Source organism: Austrofundulus limnaeus, unplaced genomic scaffold (genome assembly GCF_001266775.1).
Source record: "Austrofundulus limnaeus strain Quisiro unplaced genomic scaffold, Austrofundulus_limnaeus-1.0 Scaffold371, whole genome shotgun sequence".
Taxonomy (NCBI): domain Eukaryota; kingdom Metazoa; phylum Chordata; class Actinopteri; order Cyprinodontiformes; family Rivulidae; genus Austrofundulus; species Austrofundulus limnaeus.
The window spans coordinates 309,766-325,234 of NW_013952773.1; the positions used below are offsets into that span (position 1 = coordinate 309,766).

General features: G+C 38.3%; 1 protein-coding gene across 2 annotated transcripts in view; it reads right to left on the minus strand.

Annotated features, from left to right (window-relative positions):
- clcn2b (chloride channel, voltage-sensitive 2b) overlaps positions 1-15,469 on the minus strand; it is a 274,822-nt gene that overhangs the window by 55,755 nt on the left and 203,598 nt on the right. For both annotated transcript variants that reach the window (XM_014023466.1, XM_014023465.1), the window contains exon 16: positions 473-606. In XM_014023466.1, the coding sequence (XP_013878920.1) occupies positions 473-606 (134 nt within the window). The remainder of the gene's footprint in view (positions 1-472; positions 607-15,469) is intronic.

The window sequence follows — 15,469 nt, forward strand, 5'->3', positions numbered from 1 at the left end:
ATATAATATAATATAAAGGACTGTGCAAGAACAACAACAACAAAAAATGATATGCTTTGTTTTATAGGCTGTGGTTACCCATCAGAATTTGACAAGAGAAATTAGAATTGACCCATTTTCAGTACAAACAATTGCAACAGGCTATTAAGTGTAAAGTATCACAGTGCAGACAAGAAACACAGATGTGCAATTATGGCAGAAATGTTATTTTCTGCTGTTTAGGCCTTTTAATTCAAAAATAATTTTGCTTTCTTTCCAATGAGAAAAACTGAAAACATGATAAAACTATGTGGTGATGAAAGGAACACATACAAAATTAACACAAAGTAAATAAATCAACTCTAATAAAGTTATAGAACACTCTGCACTCATATGCTTATTAGTCTTCATAAATTACTAGTATTTTTCTTCTTTTTCTTGTGCTTCATGTATGTTTATGTCTGTGTATTTACATACATGTATCGTATCTTACCAGCTGATTCCACAAGAGCCAGAGTCTTGAGGTGGCCTGATGTCAGGACGTTGTGAAGATCTCGATAGCAGCAGTTGAGAGTGATGTACCTTACATCTCGCACCATAATGTCTTCCACACGAATGTTATACTTTCTGAGACAACAAGAAGAGAAGAAAAAGAACATTAAAATAGCATGTTGCTAAAAGATAAGGGCCTGAACAGAATAGATATATCCTTAAAAAACCCATCCAGGAATTAAGTGTGTACTGTTTATAGTGCTTTGCAAGAAATATGTATCTCAAGCCCTGTTTAGAAAAAATTGATTATTGCATGAGTCAAAAAAATATTTCACAGATGCCATTTATACATAATGGTCACATAATTTCAGCTGACCAGTCAACAGAATAAAAACGCCACTACGCTGAAGTATTTTCTGTATATTAGTGTTCTGACGTGTGTACTTTACATGGAAGTGGGTGAAGTTGCATTAGCAGCTCTTGGCTCAGCAGAAATGCATGCCCCAGTACACCAGCAATAAACACTCAGATTTCTCTTCCTGCTGGAGCTTGCCAAAACCTACAAACACAACAGCAGTCATTCAATGGTTTCCGCTGCCAGGTCCCTTAGTCACGCCAGGACACGAGCTACGGCCAAGCCACGACTACTTCTTATAGTGACAACTCAAGTAAATTTAGAAGTAAATTTATGACCATCCTTCCCAAGCTTCAACTCCAGACATATAATGCACAATGGTAATTCACTATATCTTTTAGGACAATGAAAACTGTGTAATTTTACAAGTAAAGCTTCCTATCTCAGACCACTGAAGACCGTTAATCTTACCCAGCCACAGCACTGAAATCTAGAAGAACTATATTAAATAAGTACTTCAAAATAAACTATCATTCCCTGACTGAATATATTATGTCTTTGCTATGTTAAAACAAACTGTTTATATCCATGAGACCCTCTTACATGAGAAAAAGGACATATTAAAGCAAAAACATGCATAAAGTAACAGTAAAGGTCAGGATGTAATCAAGAAAGAGAATTGAAAGAATTGTTACTTTTGATGAGAAAGTTACGAGTGTAAATCTGAGAAATGAAGCATTATAAAGTAACACAACAGGAAGTACTAATAAAATAGAGAAAATCATTTGCTGGGAAGTTGAAAGGTAGTTAGTACAGTTACAAAACATATATGTTACTAGAAAAAATATCTAAATTATCAGTGAAAACCCCCACTTCTAAATGGTAAACGGACTGTACTTATTTAGTGCTTTTCTATCCATCCAGGACACTCAAAGCACTTCACACTACAATCTGTGTCCTCATTTACACATTCACACAGCACTCTGTTAGGTCTCTACTACTCTAACATGTACAATCACTCTTTGGAGACTAACCAGTGCCAATCACATTCATATACTGATGGGACACATCAGAGGCATTAGGGGTTAAGTGTCTTGCCCAAGGACACGGCAACTGAGACAGCTGGACGGGGGATCAAACCAGCAACCTTCCAGTTCCAGGAAAACTCCCTTAACCACTCTGCCACAGCCGCCCCCACTTCTAATTAGCTTTATGTATATTTAACATTTATTTGTGTTATATTTACCTCCACCAAGGGAGGAGGTAATGTTTTCAGTTACGTATGTCTGTCTGTGGAAAAAAATTACTCAAAACTTGTGGACGGATGGTCAGGAAATTTGTGGGTATTGGCCAAAGGAACACACCATTAAGTTTTGGTGATGTTCCGGATCACGATGTGGATCAAGGATTTTTTTTATTCGAGCAACTTAACCAGGCTACGCAAAGTGTTACGTCAGACGCATGTCTGTAGGAAACAGGAATTAGAAGTTGCAAACTTGCTGGGACTACACATTCCAAGATGTCTATCAGGAAAGTTGTGATTATTCTGTTATCAACTAGTATTGGCGATGTTACCTGCTGTCTGGACTGGAGACTTAGAAAAACAAATGCAATTCTCTTCACGTTACGGGAATAACTGAGAAGATGCCAACAGCAGGGGGAAGGTCTAGTTGCGGCTGCAGCCGAGCCGAAACTGGTATCGGTGTTACACCAGACCGATACTGGGCAAACAGCGGGATCAGCTGATCAACCATGTGAGGTACCCCTTCCACATAAGAACTTTATTGTGAGAATGGTCAGAAGTTCGTGGGAGTGTTTGTTTGTGCTAAAAGCACTCAGACGCTGTATTTTGCTTCAACCACTTGGTTCAAAATAAGTAAATAAATAAATAAAAATAAAAAAGGCGACTAGCTTCCAGAGCCAACTGTACCCGGAAGCAGCAGTTTATAGATATTGTCAAACTGCTAAAAAATAATAAAAGGGCATAAAACAGATGTTTTCATGGTGGAATCTGACTGATGAAAACTTTGGAGCTTAATCCGGGACCAGTTTGTGGACAAATAACGTTGGGTGACGAGTCTGTCTCTGACTTTTTTTTTTCGCATTGGACTCCAACGGGAAGAAATCCCATACACACTGCCTGCTTAAATGTTCGCTACGTAGGAACTTATTCGGCAAATGTGTTTCCATCTCTCCTTTTGCGCATTAACTCTATTGCAGGATAGTATAAATTGGCCTTGGCGGAGGTCTGCATTCCCAGTGCTTCTAGTTATTAATGCAATTAAAATAACTGACAGTTATAATCGTTTTTGGTTTTCTAAAGTCAGCTTACTGTGGCAATGATCATAAATTTGGTTGGCTCTAAAGTTTAATTAGTTGTAGGTGCAACTAATGTAGGTTCAATGATTACTTTCTGTACAAATCATTAACATTTGTCCAATGTTTCCTAAGGCAGACAGGCAAACAAAACATTATTGCTCCACTTTTGAAGCAGGTGATAAATATTCTTCTGGAAAGATTGCTCTGTTAAACTGTCAGCAGCTTGTTTTATTTGCGCCATCAGAGAGAATGTATGACCCTGAACTGGACTCATCACATGCTAAGGTGGATGAAAGGTGGATGAAATGTGATCGGTTTTCTTTAATTGAGCCTTCCATTACATCAGGGCCAAGATTCATTTCAGGTACCTTGCATTAAGTAGAAGTCGTATAACTTGGGGGATCAGACCTCTGTGGATTTCACTTGTTTTTCATTGCACATTCCACTGATGCTGAGATCTCAGATTTTTCTCAGACTTTCAGAAAAACTTGCAGAGAGGAGGCCCACATGGTCAGCCCAAATGTTAAGGCAAGACAAAGACAAAGTGACAAGAGAACATTATGTCACTTTGTTTTGTTGTACAAATTGACAGTGACATTTTGTTGTAATTTCTCTCCAATGCCGAAGATGGACCACTTCTAATAAAGCAGGGCATGAAGATTTTGGAACAAGTTTACGTTTGACAGAATGTGATAACTGAGAAGTAGCATGATTGCAGTTGAACACATGATCCATGTTGTCTGAGACTGTTGTAAATAAAAAATAATAGCAATGAAAAAGAAATCTAATTATCTCCATTTCTTTGTGGGTGAATAAAGGAGAGTACATGCCATTGTTCTGTGTGTGTTGCAAAGCAGGCGTTACATAAGTGTTCTAACAAAGGTGTGTGTGAATTTGTGTGTGGGTGGATGGTTACATGGGTGTGAGATGGATAACTTCCAGTTTGAGTGGAAAAAAAAAGAGAAAACGTTCAACTTGGACGGGCCTTGCTACCCAACAGTGCCTCACCCTTCATCCTCCCAAACCGCCTCCTTAACTCTCAGTACTGAAATGATCCAACACACACCACATACACACATATGGCTGCGGAAGGAGATTTGTGTGAACGACAGAATGAAGAGAGGCAGGAAGAAGACGAAGAGTGAAGAGGAGCGTTTTGTATAAAAACTCAAGTTTACGGCAAAGCAAATGTACTGAAGAAAGATGCCATCAATGTATTACACTTTTATGGCATCATAATGTGTGCTGAAGGTTCACACACCAACACACTTGTGTCTGAATACACAGACAGATTCTTACATTAGGAATGATGTCATTACATCAAAAGGACTTGGTAAGTTGAAGTCCAAGCAGTTTTAACCAGAGCTCCTTCACAATTTTAATTATAAAATCTGTATTATCCTATATTTGTTTGTGGAATTTTAACGGGGCAATATCATGTAAAATCTAATTTTGAGTTTCATATCATGTTATTATGTTATGTCTGTCTGCTGAGTTACCAATACCAATTGTCAGTGCAGCCAAGGAAACTACCCCGAGCTTCTGCATCATAGCCTATCTAAACGTCTTGAAATTGGTCTGTCTCTTTAAGAACTACTTACCATTTTGGCCACTCCCACTTCAGCACAGCTCCACAATAATCCAGACAGGGGTGCTCTGAGGGACTGGAGCTAGGCTGGGGACTGAGCTTCAGGGCTGTGCTTTGTACAAATAGGTGCTGCTTTGTACCAGCCAGCATTTAGGCAGTTCCACATGGCTACCATAAGATATTAAAGGATTTCTCATACATGCATGAATGAGTCAAAGCAACACTTTATGTATGTTTTGATGAGGGAATTGATAAAGGTTCAAAGAAGACATGTTGCACAATATAATAAAAGTAATAAATTATAATCACTGACATAACATATTTTTGATTCTTAGATAAAACTATAAAAAGTGTTTTACAATATATTATCTTTCACACACATACACGAATAATAATATAAACAGCTGCTTTGGGAGTAATTTTGGATTTCCATATTTTAGACCAATGTGACCAGTATGATGTACAGAACGTAAGAGCAATTTCATTTTAGAAATTCACTTTTCTCTAGTAAAATACTGTATGTAACAGGGAATAAAGTCTTGAAACACACACACACACATTTTACACCAGTGCTTTGACCTGCCATTGTTCAGTGGAATAAAATTAATGCATTTATGCAAGGTGCTCACCATCTACTGTCTCAGAAGGGATTTCTGCTTAGCCTAAAAGAAGGGACAATTCTGACCAGATAACTTCTACCTGCAAAGGGTCAGATTTTTATTGATCATTTATGATAAAATTGATCTACTAATCCTTATTATTAACATTAAATTCAAGCTTAATTTAATTATCAAATGTATGTCAGGTTAAATTCTAAACTTATGAAATGTAGGTCTTTAAGTTTGCTGCTGCAGTGCGGCGCAGCGCTGCTGTACAGATATTTTTTATGGGCCCTCTAGGGACCACCTCCACTGCAGTAGATGCAGCAGTTCCGAGCGGGGCTGGAAGTGTTGGCTTCTCTCTGTGGGAGTATGTATAAATAATACATAATACAAGAACTGAGTGATAAATACAGCTGTGTTTGCGATCGAGCTCCTAACAAATTTTAGCCTGACACCACAGTAAATGACTTGTTTATTTCATCTTTGGGTTTTTGGTATTATATTTAAACAGAATTTAAACATTGTGTAAAACCTAGTGTGTTTTAACTCTAAGCTCAGACAGTGATACCATCATAATGGAAAAAAGGGAAACCACCTATTTATTCTGAAATCTATCAGACTGCAGCATCTGTGGAGGCTGTTTCTCATGTTGCTCTTTATTCCTCACCACAAAAAGACAAAAAGTCAAGGATGTTTTTCGTGTGTCTGTGTGCGTTTGCATGGGACAGATTTGAATAAAACTTATTGAAAAAATTATGTTGACATCTACAGCTGATCATTGTTTGGAGCCAACCCAATTCAAGAGGACTCTCAAAGTCAACTGCCTTTAGCAATCCCAAAACTACTTGGATTTCCACCAATTTTACAGATACTTGGTTAAAGTTTTTTTGTGACATTAACTAAGGAGATAAGAATATTACTGAAATATAGTGGAAGCATTACTGTGGAATTTTAATTGTGTTATCAGTCAGAGGTTTAGTGTTGGCAATATTGACTATAATAATGATATGATTGTTCGATCAGATGAAGTACGTGTTGCTATTGACAAAATGCCATTAAACAAAGCATGCGGTCTTGATCAGTTATCGACAGAGCACCTGAAGTACGCTAGTCCAAGAGTCCATGTGTTAATTCCAATGTGTTTCGCAGGGTTTTTGAAACATGGTATTTTACCTGATTTTATGCTATCAGTACTTTTAGTGCCTGTAATGAAAGAAAAAGCTGGTAAAATATCTAGTATTGATAATTACAGACCAATTGGTTTGGCAAGTGTGGTGCCTAAACTTTTGGAATATATTTTATTAGAAAGACTTGAAGAATATGTAACAACAACTGATAATCAATTTGGTTTTAAAAGTAAGCTCAGTACTGATTTATGTATTTATTTATTTTACCTAATTTCCCTCTGGGATCAGTAAAGTATTTCTGAATTCAATTCAATTCATTAAAGGAAATTATTAAGTACATATAAGAGGCTGAACATTTCTATTTCTATGTGTTTTTTAGACACGTCTAAAGATTTTCATAGAGTTAACCATCATAAGTTGTTTTTTTAAGCTGTATAGTAGACGGGTCCCTGCATATTTAATCAGGATTCTACATTATTGGTATGTTCATCAATCCATGCAAGTCGAGTGGGGCTAAGAGGTTTCTGAACCGTTCTTTGTTATCTAATGGTGTCGGACAGGGGAATTTTGTCTCCTGTCCTTTTTAGTTTGTATCTGGATGATTTGTCTATTGAAATGAGTGAATGTAAAACTGGGATTATGGTGGGTAACTAGCTTGTAAATCACATAATGTATGTTGTATGTTGATCTGGTCCTTTTTTCTCCTCATAGTGCTGGCTTGCAGCAGTTGCTCAGGGTCTGTGCTAAATACAGTGTCCAGTTTGACATTGTGTTTAATCCTAAAAAGAGTGTTGTTATGATTGCTACAACAAAGAAGGATCAGAAGACAAATTTCCCTTCTTTTTATTTAGCAAATCAAGTTTTGGATGTTGTGAGTAAAGTGAAAAATCTAGGTCATATTTTGAGGAGTGATCTTTGTGATGATGATGATGTGAACTGACAGTGTTGTAAAAGTTGTACATGCAAGCAAATACGTTGGCACGTAAATTTAACGTGTACAGATGTCGTTAAAGTGTCCCTTTTTCGAGCTTATTGCACTTCCTTATATACTGCTCATCTGTGGTGCAACTACTGTAAAGCAGTGGTGAGGAAATTGCAAACAGCCTATCAGGATGCTTTTAGAATCCTCCTGAGACTTCCAAGATGGACTTCTGCAAGTCAAATGTTTGTCATGGGTAACGTTCCAACTTTTCATGCTTTGTTGAGGAACTATAATGTATAAATTTATGTGCTGTTTGGATGTGTCAAACAACTTAATTGTTAAAGCTTTGTCAACTGCTTTCTTCTTCTTGACGTGCCCGCATGTAGTGAGTCATAACATGCAGAGCACCTGTTGTCCTTTGGGTTGCGGGACGCATTTATTGACGTCGCTCCAAAATTAGAATTGCATCAAGAAACCACCATTAAATTAGCTGCTTTTGATATTTCAAATGGTATAGCAGTTATGCTAACAGCATAAATGTGCACATCAGAACTGCAGCACACAGGACTTCTGTGTTTTTTTTCTGGGTCTGTGTGCTCAGTCCCACCCCCGTTCTTTCTGTCCAGTGGGAGCAATGATCATCACCCTCATGGCTTTGTTTACAAGTTATAGTTTGTTTGCAAAAAAGCACAATGTGAATGCAAACCACATCAAACAAAAAAAATAAATAAAGTCCACTTTTGGTCTGGACCAAACAAGGGGACATAAGGACTTTCCTGATGTGAAAACACCCTTAGGCTATGTTCACACCGAACGCGTTTTGAGCTGCCAAAAAGCGTAAAACGCTTTAAGTTGGATGCACTATGTTCAGACCGAAGAACACACTAGTGTTCAGACCAGAACGAGAAGCAGCTGCAGCAGCTGCAGCGGCTGCAGCCGGGTGTGGGAGGAGCGTCTCCTCGGCGGGTGAATAAAGATAAAATAAAAGAAAATGGCTTTGATTTATTTACTAAAAAGCAAGAGAACGTTCTGCATAGCAGATAATTAATTCACCAGATGATTTAGAGGCGATTTGTTCGGTTAGTTTCGTCACTCCAGAAGCTGCCAGCTGACGGACTTTTTTTTGTCCCGAGCAGCTGATTCACATCGGTGCTGATATATCCTGCCAGAAAATCCAACTGCACACGGTCGATTTCAGGTAAAGATCTCCAGTCTGTCTGTTCAGTGGGAGACGAGTCGAGCGGCGAAAAGTTCAGATATTTGAACTCTACCGGTGGCTCTAGCGGCGGCTTCCGCAGCACCGCATACGCGGAAAACGCTCTGCGCCCCTTCCGCCTTCCTTGCGCGCCGCCCAAAACGTACGTGACGCGACGCACGACCCGTAGCCGTGCGTCCACCATAGACTTTGCATGTGAATCGGCCGCTAAAAACGCGTTCGGTGTGAACGTACCTTTAGAGTGGTCTCGGTCCGCTTCCAAGTGAACTCTGGTGCAGTTCACTTCTGGTGTGAATACAGACCGGCCTTGAACCGAACCAAATACTGTCCAAATTTTTGGACTTCACGGGCCACTAAGCAACATTAGTTCTTCAGTGTTGCTAACTCTAACACTGTGCTACAAACAATAAGCAGTTGTGGGTCTCTTTTAGGTTGCGGCATGCATTTCTCAACATTGTCCCAAAATTATATCATCGCAAAACCACCACTGAATGAGCTGCTCTTGATATTCTTAATAGTAAGTTATATTAATACCATCTTTATTTCTGGGTCTGCTCTCTGTCCTGACCCCATCATTTCTGTACAATAGGAGCAATGATTGTCACCTGCGTGGCTTTGTTTATAGTCCACTTGCAAAAAGCACAATGTGAATGCAAACTGTACCAAAGGAAAATAATAAAGTCTGCTATTTGGTCAGGACCAAACAAGTGAACCAAAGGACTTTCCTGGTGTGAATACACCAACACATAGAGCACCAACTGCCAAATTTGTTCTAAAGTTATTGTCATTAACTGTTGGAGTAAATCATGTCCTTTAGTTAATTATCTTTTAGCTCTCAGAAATCAGGATCAAATCTACAACTAATTAACTTTTAGAGACTTTTAGAGTCAAGCCATTTCAAGTTGGTAAAAGCTCAGACTTTACAAACACAAAGTGGCTACAATTTTAATTTCTTCAGACATTAAGATATAATCTAATGTAGCTTAGAGTCATCCTTAACACATGATCTGAGCACTTACAAATCTTGCAATATGGTGATATTTACCATAATGTCAGTACCAAGGTTTGACCAAAACAGCTATAAATCTCACTATGAGATGATAATTTATCATGCTGACATGAAAGATGGTAGGCACTACGCATTTATTCAAGGAATGTTTGGGATTATTTTCTTCATATAACTGATATAAACTATCCTGGTTTAAACCAGACCCGGTCCTTCACTTTGCTTCGTACAAGGGTCTGGACTTGATGCATAGAGAATCGATTTCTTGCAGGAGGTGTGGCCTCTGCTGAAGCATGTATGTGTTGTCGCTGTGACGGAGGCTAAGCTAAGAAGCTAACCGGAAATTGCGTGTGCTGTAAGCAACCCTACTGAGAGGAGAAATATACCGAGCCCAACAAGACGACTGTAAATGAGAGCTGCTGCTTTGTCAGACAAATTTATTTTAATTTGGAAGCCTTATCAACACGGACTGGCTTCATTCACTTCCTCCACTGCCGTATGCTAAAACTAACTAGCAGACATTGCACAGAAAATCGATGTCGTTCAAAATTCCGCCTTCTGTTCGCTGGTTGGCCCAGGTAAAATAAACTACAAGAGACACTGCGCAGAAAATTGACGTTCTCTTCTCTGATTGGTTCGGCTAAAAATCTGCCAGTGAAATCCATCTTAATGGGAGAAGTCCCAGATGGAGCAGTGAAGGGAAACTAGAATTGAGCAGAGCTGTGTAGTGTTATGGCAATATTTATTTAACAAAGACAGAAATACGTGGTCCGAGAATGAAGGTACCCAGTGAGATGATCAGCTGTTTTATTGCAACAGGAAACACAGAGAACAACCTGGCCTGTCTCTGTGCCTCTGCTTCTCTCTGTCACTGTCTCTCCACACTGTCCACTGTCCACTTGAGAGGCCTCATATATATTAACAAACACCATTATGTCATCTTAGCAAGATTTGATACAAGGTCAATGGAAAACACAAAGATAAACACAAGTGATATCTAAGAATGACTGTTGTTAGCAAATCTTGTTCTGACTTTAATCATTCTATCTGCAGATGAACAGCATGTCATGAAAATCTAGGTCATTTAAGGATGTCATGAATTACTTGTTTAAACATAAAAGTATTAGTTCCATTACATCTTCCCTAACTGATCATTAAATCACCAATTAAATGATCAATAAAACAAAAAAACTCTTTAATGTATTTTTTAAAAAATATGTCAACACAAACCTAAGTATATGTACGTTTCTGACATCCCAACCCTAGTAATTCAATTTTTATACCTCCCACAGTAATTACTAACCCCAAAACATTGTTATCGCACAAAAGTCTTTGGATCATCTTGACCACAAACAGGATTGTCTGTTTTGTTATATGGAAGGGTCAGAGGTGGAGGTGGGGCTCTGCGACTTTTTGTAGATCTTGGTTTAGTGCGAGGGGCTGGAAGAGGAGGGTTAGCTGGATTTGGGCATGGTCTTTGTTTGATATTAATCTCGCCAGGTTCTTTCATGTTAGTAAAATCCAGGAGGGGACATTCCACTTGCTGTCCTGTTGGGATCTCAGAGTCCAAGAGATCCTCTGTTTGTGATGCTGGTTCTCTCTCTGGTTCTGATTATGAAGCAGTCTCCTTATCAGTAACTGGCACTCTGTGTTCCATTGATATCTCAGTTTTCTCCAGCTGTCCTTCAGATGTCAGCTGTTGTGGTTTTTCCTGTTTGTTTCCAGCCGGAACTTTGTTCAGGAAATACTTCATGTTTGAAGTGAGAAGTTGTGCTCCAGTTTGATTCAGAGTCATTCCATCAGACCTGAAGAGATGTTTTCTCTCCCAAAAGAGATCAAAGTTATCCACAAAACTCAGAGTGGTCAACACAGGACTTTTCCAAAAAGCCATTAAGAGCAAACAGTCTGCAGAACCTCTCAGCTCCTCCTCTTGCTGTGGGAACGGGCCCACTGAGGAACACATCCATGTTGAGATTTTTAATTGCATTCAGCAGCAGAACAAAATCCTTCTTCAGGATTTCTGACTATCGGTTCGTAACTTCATCACTTACTGTATGAATGATGAGTGTATTCAAAGTTGGATACTCAGCTGTTATTTGCAGAATCTTCTCTGTGAGGTCAGACACTTTATCAGCAAAACTCAGAACTTTGACTTTTTTCTTGTTCCAGAAGCCTCTGATGTCATTCACCATTTTATCTGTGATGATCATCATTTCTTGATTTTTGAAAGTCTCTCTTCGGACTTGCTTTGGCTTTGAGCTGGATCTGGTCTCAGATCCCTCGCTGAGATCAGATAATGAATTTTGTTCAGACTCACCAGTTTCTTCCAGTGGTGTGAATCTGTTTTGAAGAAAGACTGCTTCATTTCTCTGGCCGTTATCAGCTGTTTTGATTACAGCCTGTTGCTTTCTTCTTGCTGGAGGAGAAAAAGCATTTCTTTGTAATTCTGGCCATTCGATGTTATCTAAGAGCTGAATCCTTCCTGAGAGATTTTTTGGTCTGGTACAAAAGAGTTCCATACAGTTTTACTCTCAGAAGCAGCTTCCATCTCCTCATCCATGTTGATCTCTTATCTCAGCCTTCTCACCCATTTTAACACATGTTGAGTTCTCCAAAGCATTCATCTCTTCCAGACGATGAATCTTGAGCTCCAACACAGTCACCTTTTGGAGAAGCTGGCAGAAATCCTCTTTGGAAAGGTAAGGAGGCATCTTGAAGCTTTTACCCACTCTCAGCAGATGATGTTTCAAAAAATCTTCTCAGGTTCTTCAACAGCCAAAAATAAAAATCCAATGTTCTCTGCTTATTCAAGATCATCCATCACAATCGTCACCAGCGTATCTCTGTTGTTAAAAACAATTTACCATAAAAAGGTTCTTTTCATACAGCTGGAGTCATGGTCCTGAGCAGTCCAGTCCTTGCTCACTCATATCAGTCCACCYGCAATGTGGCCTTGGTCCGTCGATCTCCTAGTGGGCCTGTGACAACGCCAAACTGTTATGGCAATATTTATTTAACAAAGACAAAAATACGTGGTCCAAGAATGAAGGTACTCCGTGAGATGATCAGCTGTTTTATTGCAACAACACGAAACACAGAGAACAACCTGGCCTGTCTCTGTGCCTCTGCTTCCCTCTGTCACTGTCTCTCCACACTGTCCACTGTCCACTGTCCACTCGAGAGGCCTCATATATATTAACAAACACCATTATGTCATCTTAGCAAGATTTGATACAAGGTCAACGGAAAACACAAAGATAAACACAAGTGATATCTAAGAATGACTGTTGTTAGCAAATCTTGTTCTGACTTTAATCATTCTATCTGCAGATGAACAGAATGTCATAAAAATCTAGGTCATTAAAGGATGTCATGAATTACGTGCTTAAACGTAAAAGTATTAGTTCCATTACAGTAGGAAGGCAAGGGCCAGGCTAGATATAAATTTAAAAAAATTACAAAACAAGCAATCATAGTTTTGAGTGTGTAACATACCGTACTGCTGAATTAAATATTTTTGATGCTGTTGTTTTAAAGTCCTACCTTTTAACATGCATAGTACATTAACTCTATGGCTGTAACTGACTGTTCAACATCAATATACAAGATCAAAGCAGAGATAAGTTAGAGATAAGTCAAGGTTATCTTAGAAAAAGCTTTGAGTTGTGTGACTGTGGGTGTCTTCCGTTCGCTACAAAAAAACATTGGATGACCAAGTAATATAATACAATCCTATTTTCCAAGTACACACTTACAAACATGCTACAGGCACAATGAGCAGGTGAGGGAGGATGTGATGAAAAGGACACTAGGTTACAGTAGATAATCAGGGAGATGGAGGAGAGTGGCCGAGATAGTGATTAGGAAAAACAGATAAAGAAGTGATGGACAGGAAGAGTCAGCTGAAGTGCTGGGAAAGATTCAAAGAGCAAAGGAGAGGCTCTTCATGCAAAATACAGTATATACAGCAAATACTGTATGTTTTAAAGCTGTCATGACTGTTTTTCCTGTAATTTATATATTTCTTTACAGTATCTTGCCTTGTTTTCATTTTATCAAATTTCATCTTAATAGCCCGTTACAGTAATGATTATTGTTACTTTTATTTTGTTCTATGTTTATTTTTTAATGTTACTGTCTTAAATTTCTACTATTATTGCTCCAGTTGATATTGTCAGATAGCAATATGCTGTCTCTGTGGATCGATGCATGTGTTTGCTGCTGCTACTACACCTGAATTTCCCCACGCGGGACAATAAAGGCTGACTATTCTATTCTATTCTATTCTATTCTATTATTTCTTCCACTTTATGAAGCTTAAATCTGAACTATCTAACTTCATTTTAACAGTTTGCACTCCCCACTACCTGAAACATTTCTGAGTAAAAGGAATAAAATTCCTTGTTGAGAAAATTCCGAACTACTATCAAGTTAGATTTTAGCTCATTGTCTGTAAATTTGATGAAGCTATATTTTGTGAGCTATGGTCAATCAGCTGTGGTGGAAACCCAATTCAAGTTTGTATCTGTCTTCTTACAGTTAAAACAGAAGAAAGTAAACTTATTCAGAGTTTTTATTTTAGCCTTGATCTCTTTATTAAAAAATAAATAAATAATACAAAAATAAAATGTGTGACTGGTCTGTAGTTGAGAGGGAGTCCAAGCTTGTTTTATGATGCTTGATTTCAATGTCTGACACCAACAGTTCATCTTAAATCTTTAAAACCCTCAACATAATAAATGACATTTTATCCAGAGGATTTATGGTTGCCATATATGAATCACCTTTGAAATAACTTCAACTTGTAAAAAAAAATTATTGTATATCAGACTAAAGATTTTTTTTCCCGAGTCGCCTAAAAACGTGTTTCATTTAATTAAACTATCAAATGTATTAAGTTTTACCTCTTGTGCCTTGTTTGTTTAACCTAACTAATAAAGAAACTACTGCAAACAGTGTCAACAGCAAAAAAAATTATTACTGAAAATCCCAGAATTAGGATTTTACTTCATAGAACAAGGAGAAATCATGCAGTCAGATTTTTTTTACTCTCCATTTAGATTGGATTGTTTGAACTTTGATCTCAGGAAAGCCACAGCATTATTATGGAAACTAAAAGTTTGAAGATGACCACTTGATCCTAAATGTTATCTGTAAAATGATGGGATTGTGAAACAAAACAAACACAGCATTCAATTTATTTTAGGAATTCATTGCTGGCTCATTGAATTAAATCAATATGTTGAATGCATAAAGAGTGAAAAATGATATAAACATATGAGTGGTGCTGTAATGACGAGTGGGTGACGGGATTAACTTGAAGGGTGTGTGTGTACCCTAGTTTTTTGGCTACTTGGTGGGGACAATTTTTCAGGAAAATGCAGCCTCTTGGGGACCAGATGCTCCTTGTGGGGACCAAAGCCCGGTCCCCACGACTTCAGAGACTGATTTTGGGTCGGGAGTTGGGTTTAGGACCAAGGTATGAGTTGAGTTTAGGTTAGTTTTAGGGTCAGGTAGTACCTGTGAGGTTAATGTTAGGGTAAATGGTCAGAGTTAGGATATAAAATTTCCAAAAAATGAATGGAAGTAATAGAAAGCCCACAGAAGGATAGCGGGTAAAATAAGTATTGAACACGTCACCATTTTTCTCAGTAAATACATTACTAGAGGTGCTAATGACATGAAATTTTCACCAGATGTTGGTAACAACCCAAGTGATCCATTCATACAAAGAAATCAAACCATAAATGTTCAGAAATTAAGTTATTTGTAATAACGTGGAATGGCACAGGGAAAAAGTATTGAACACATGAAGAAAGGGAGGTGTAAAAAGGCATGGAAAGCCAAGACGCCAGCTGAATTC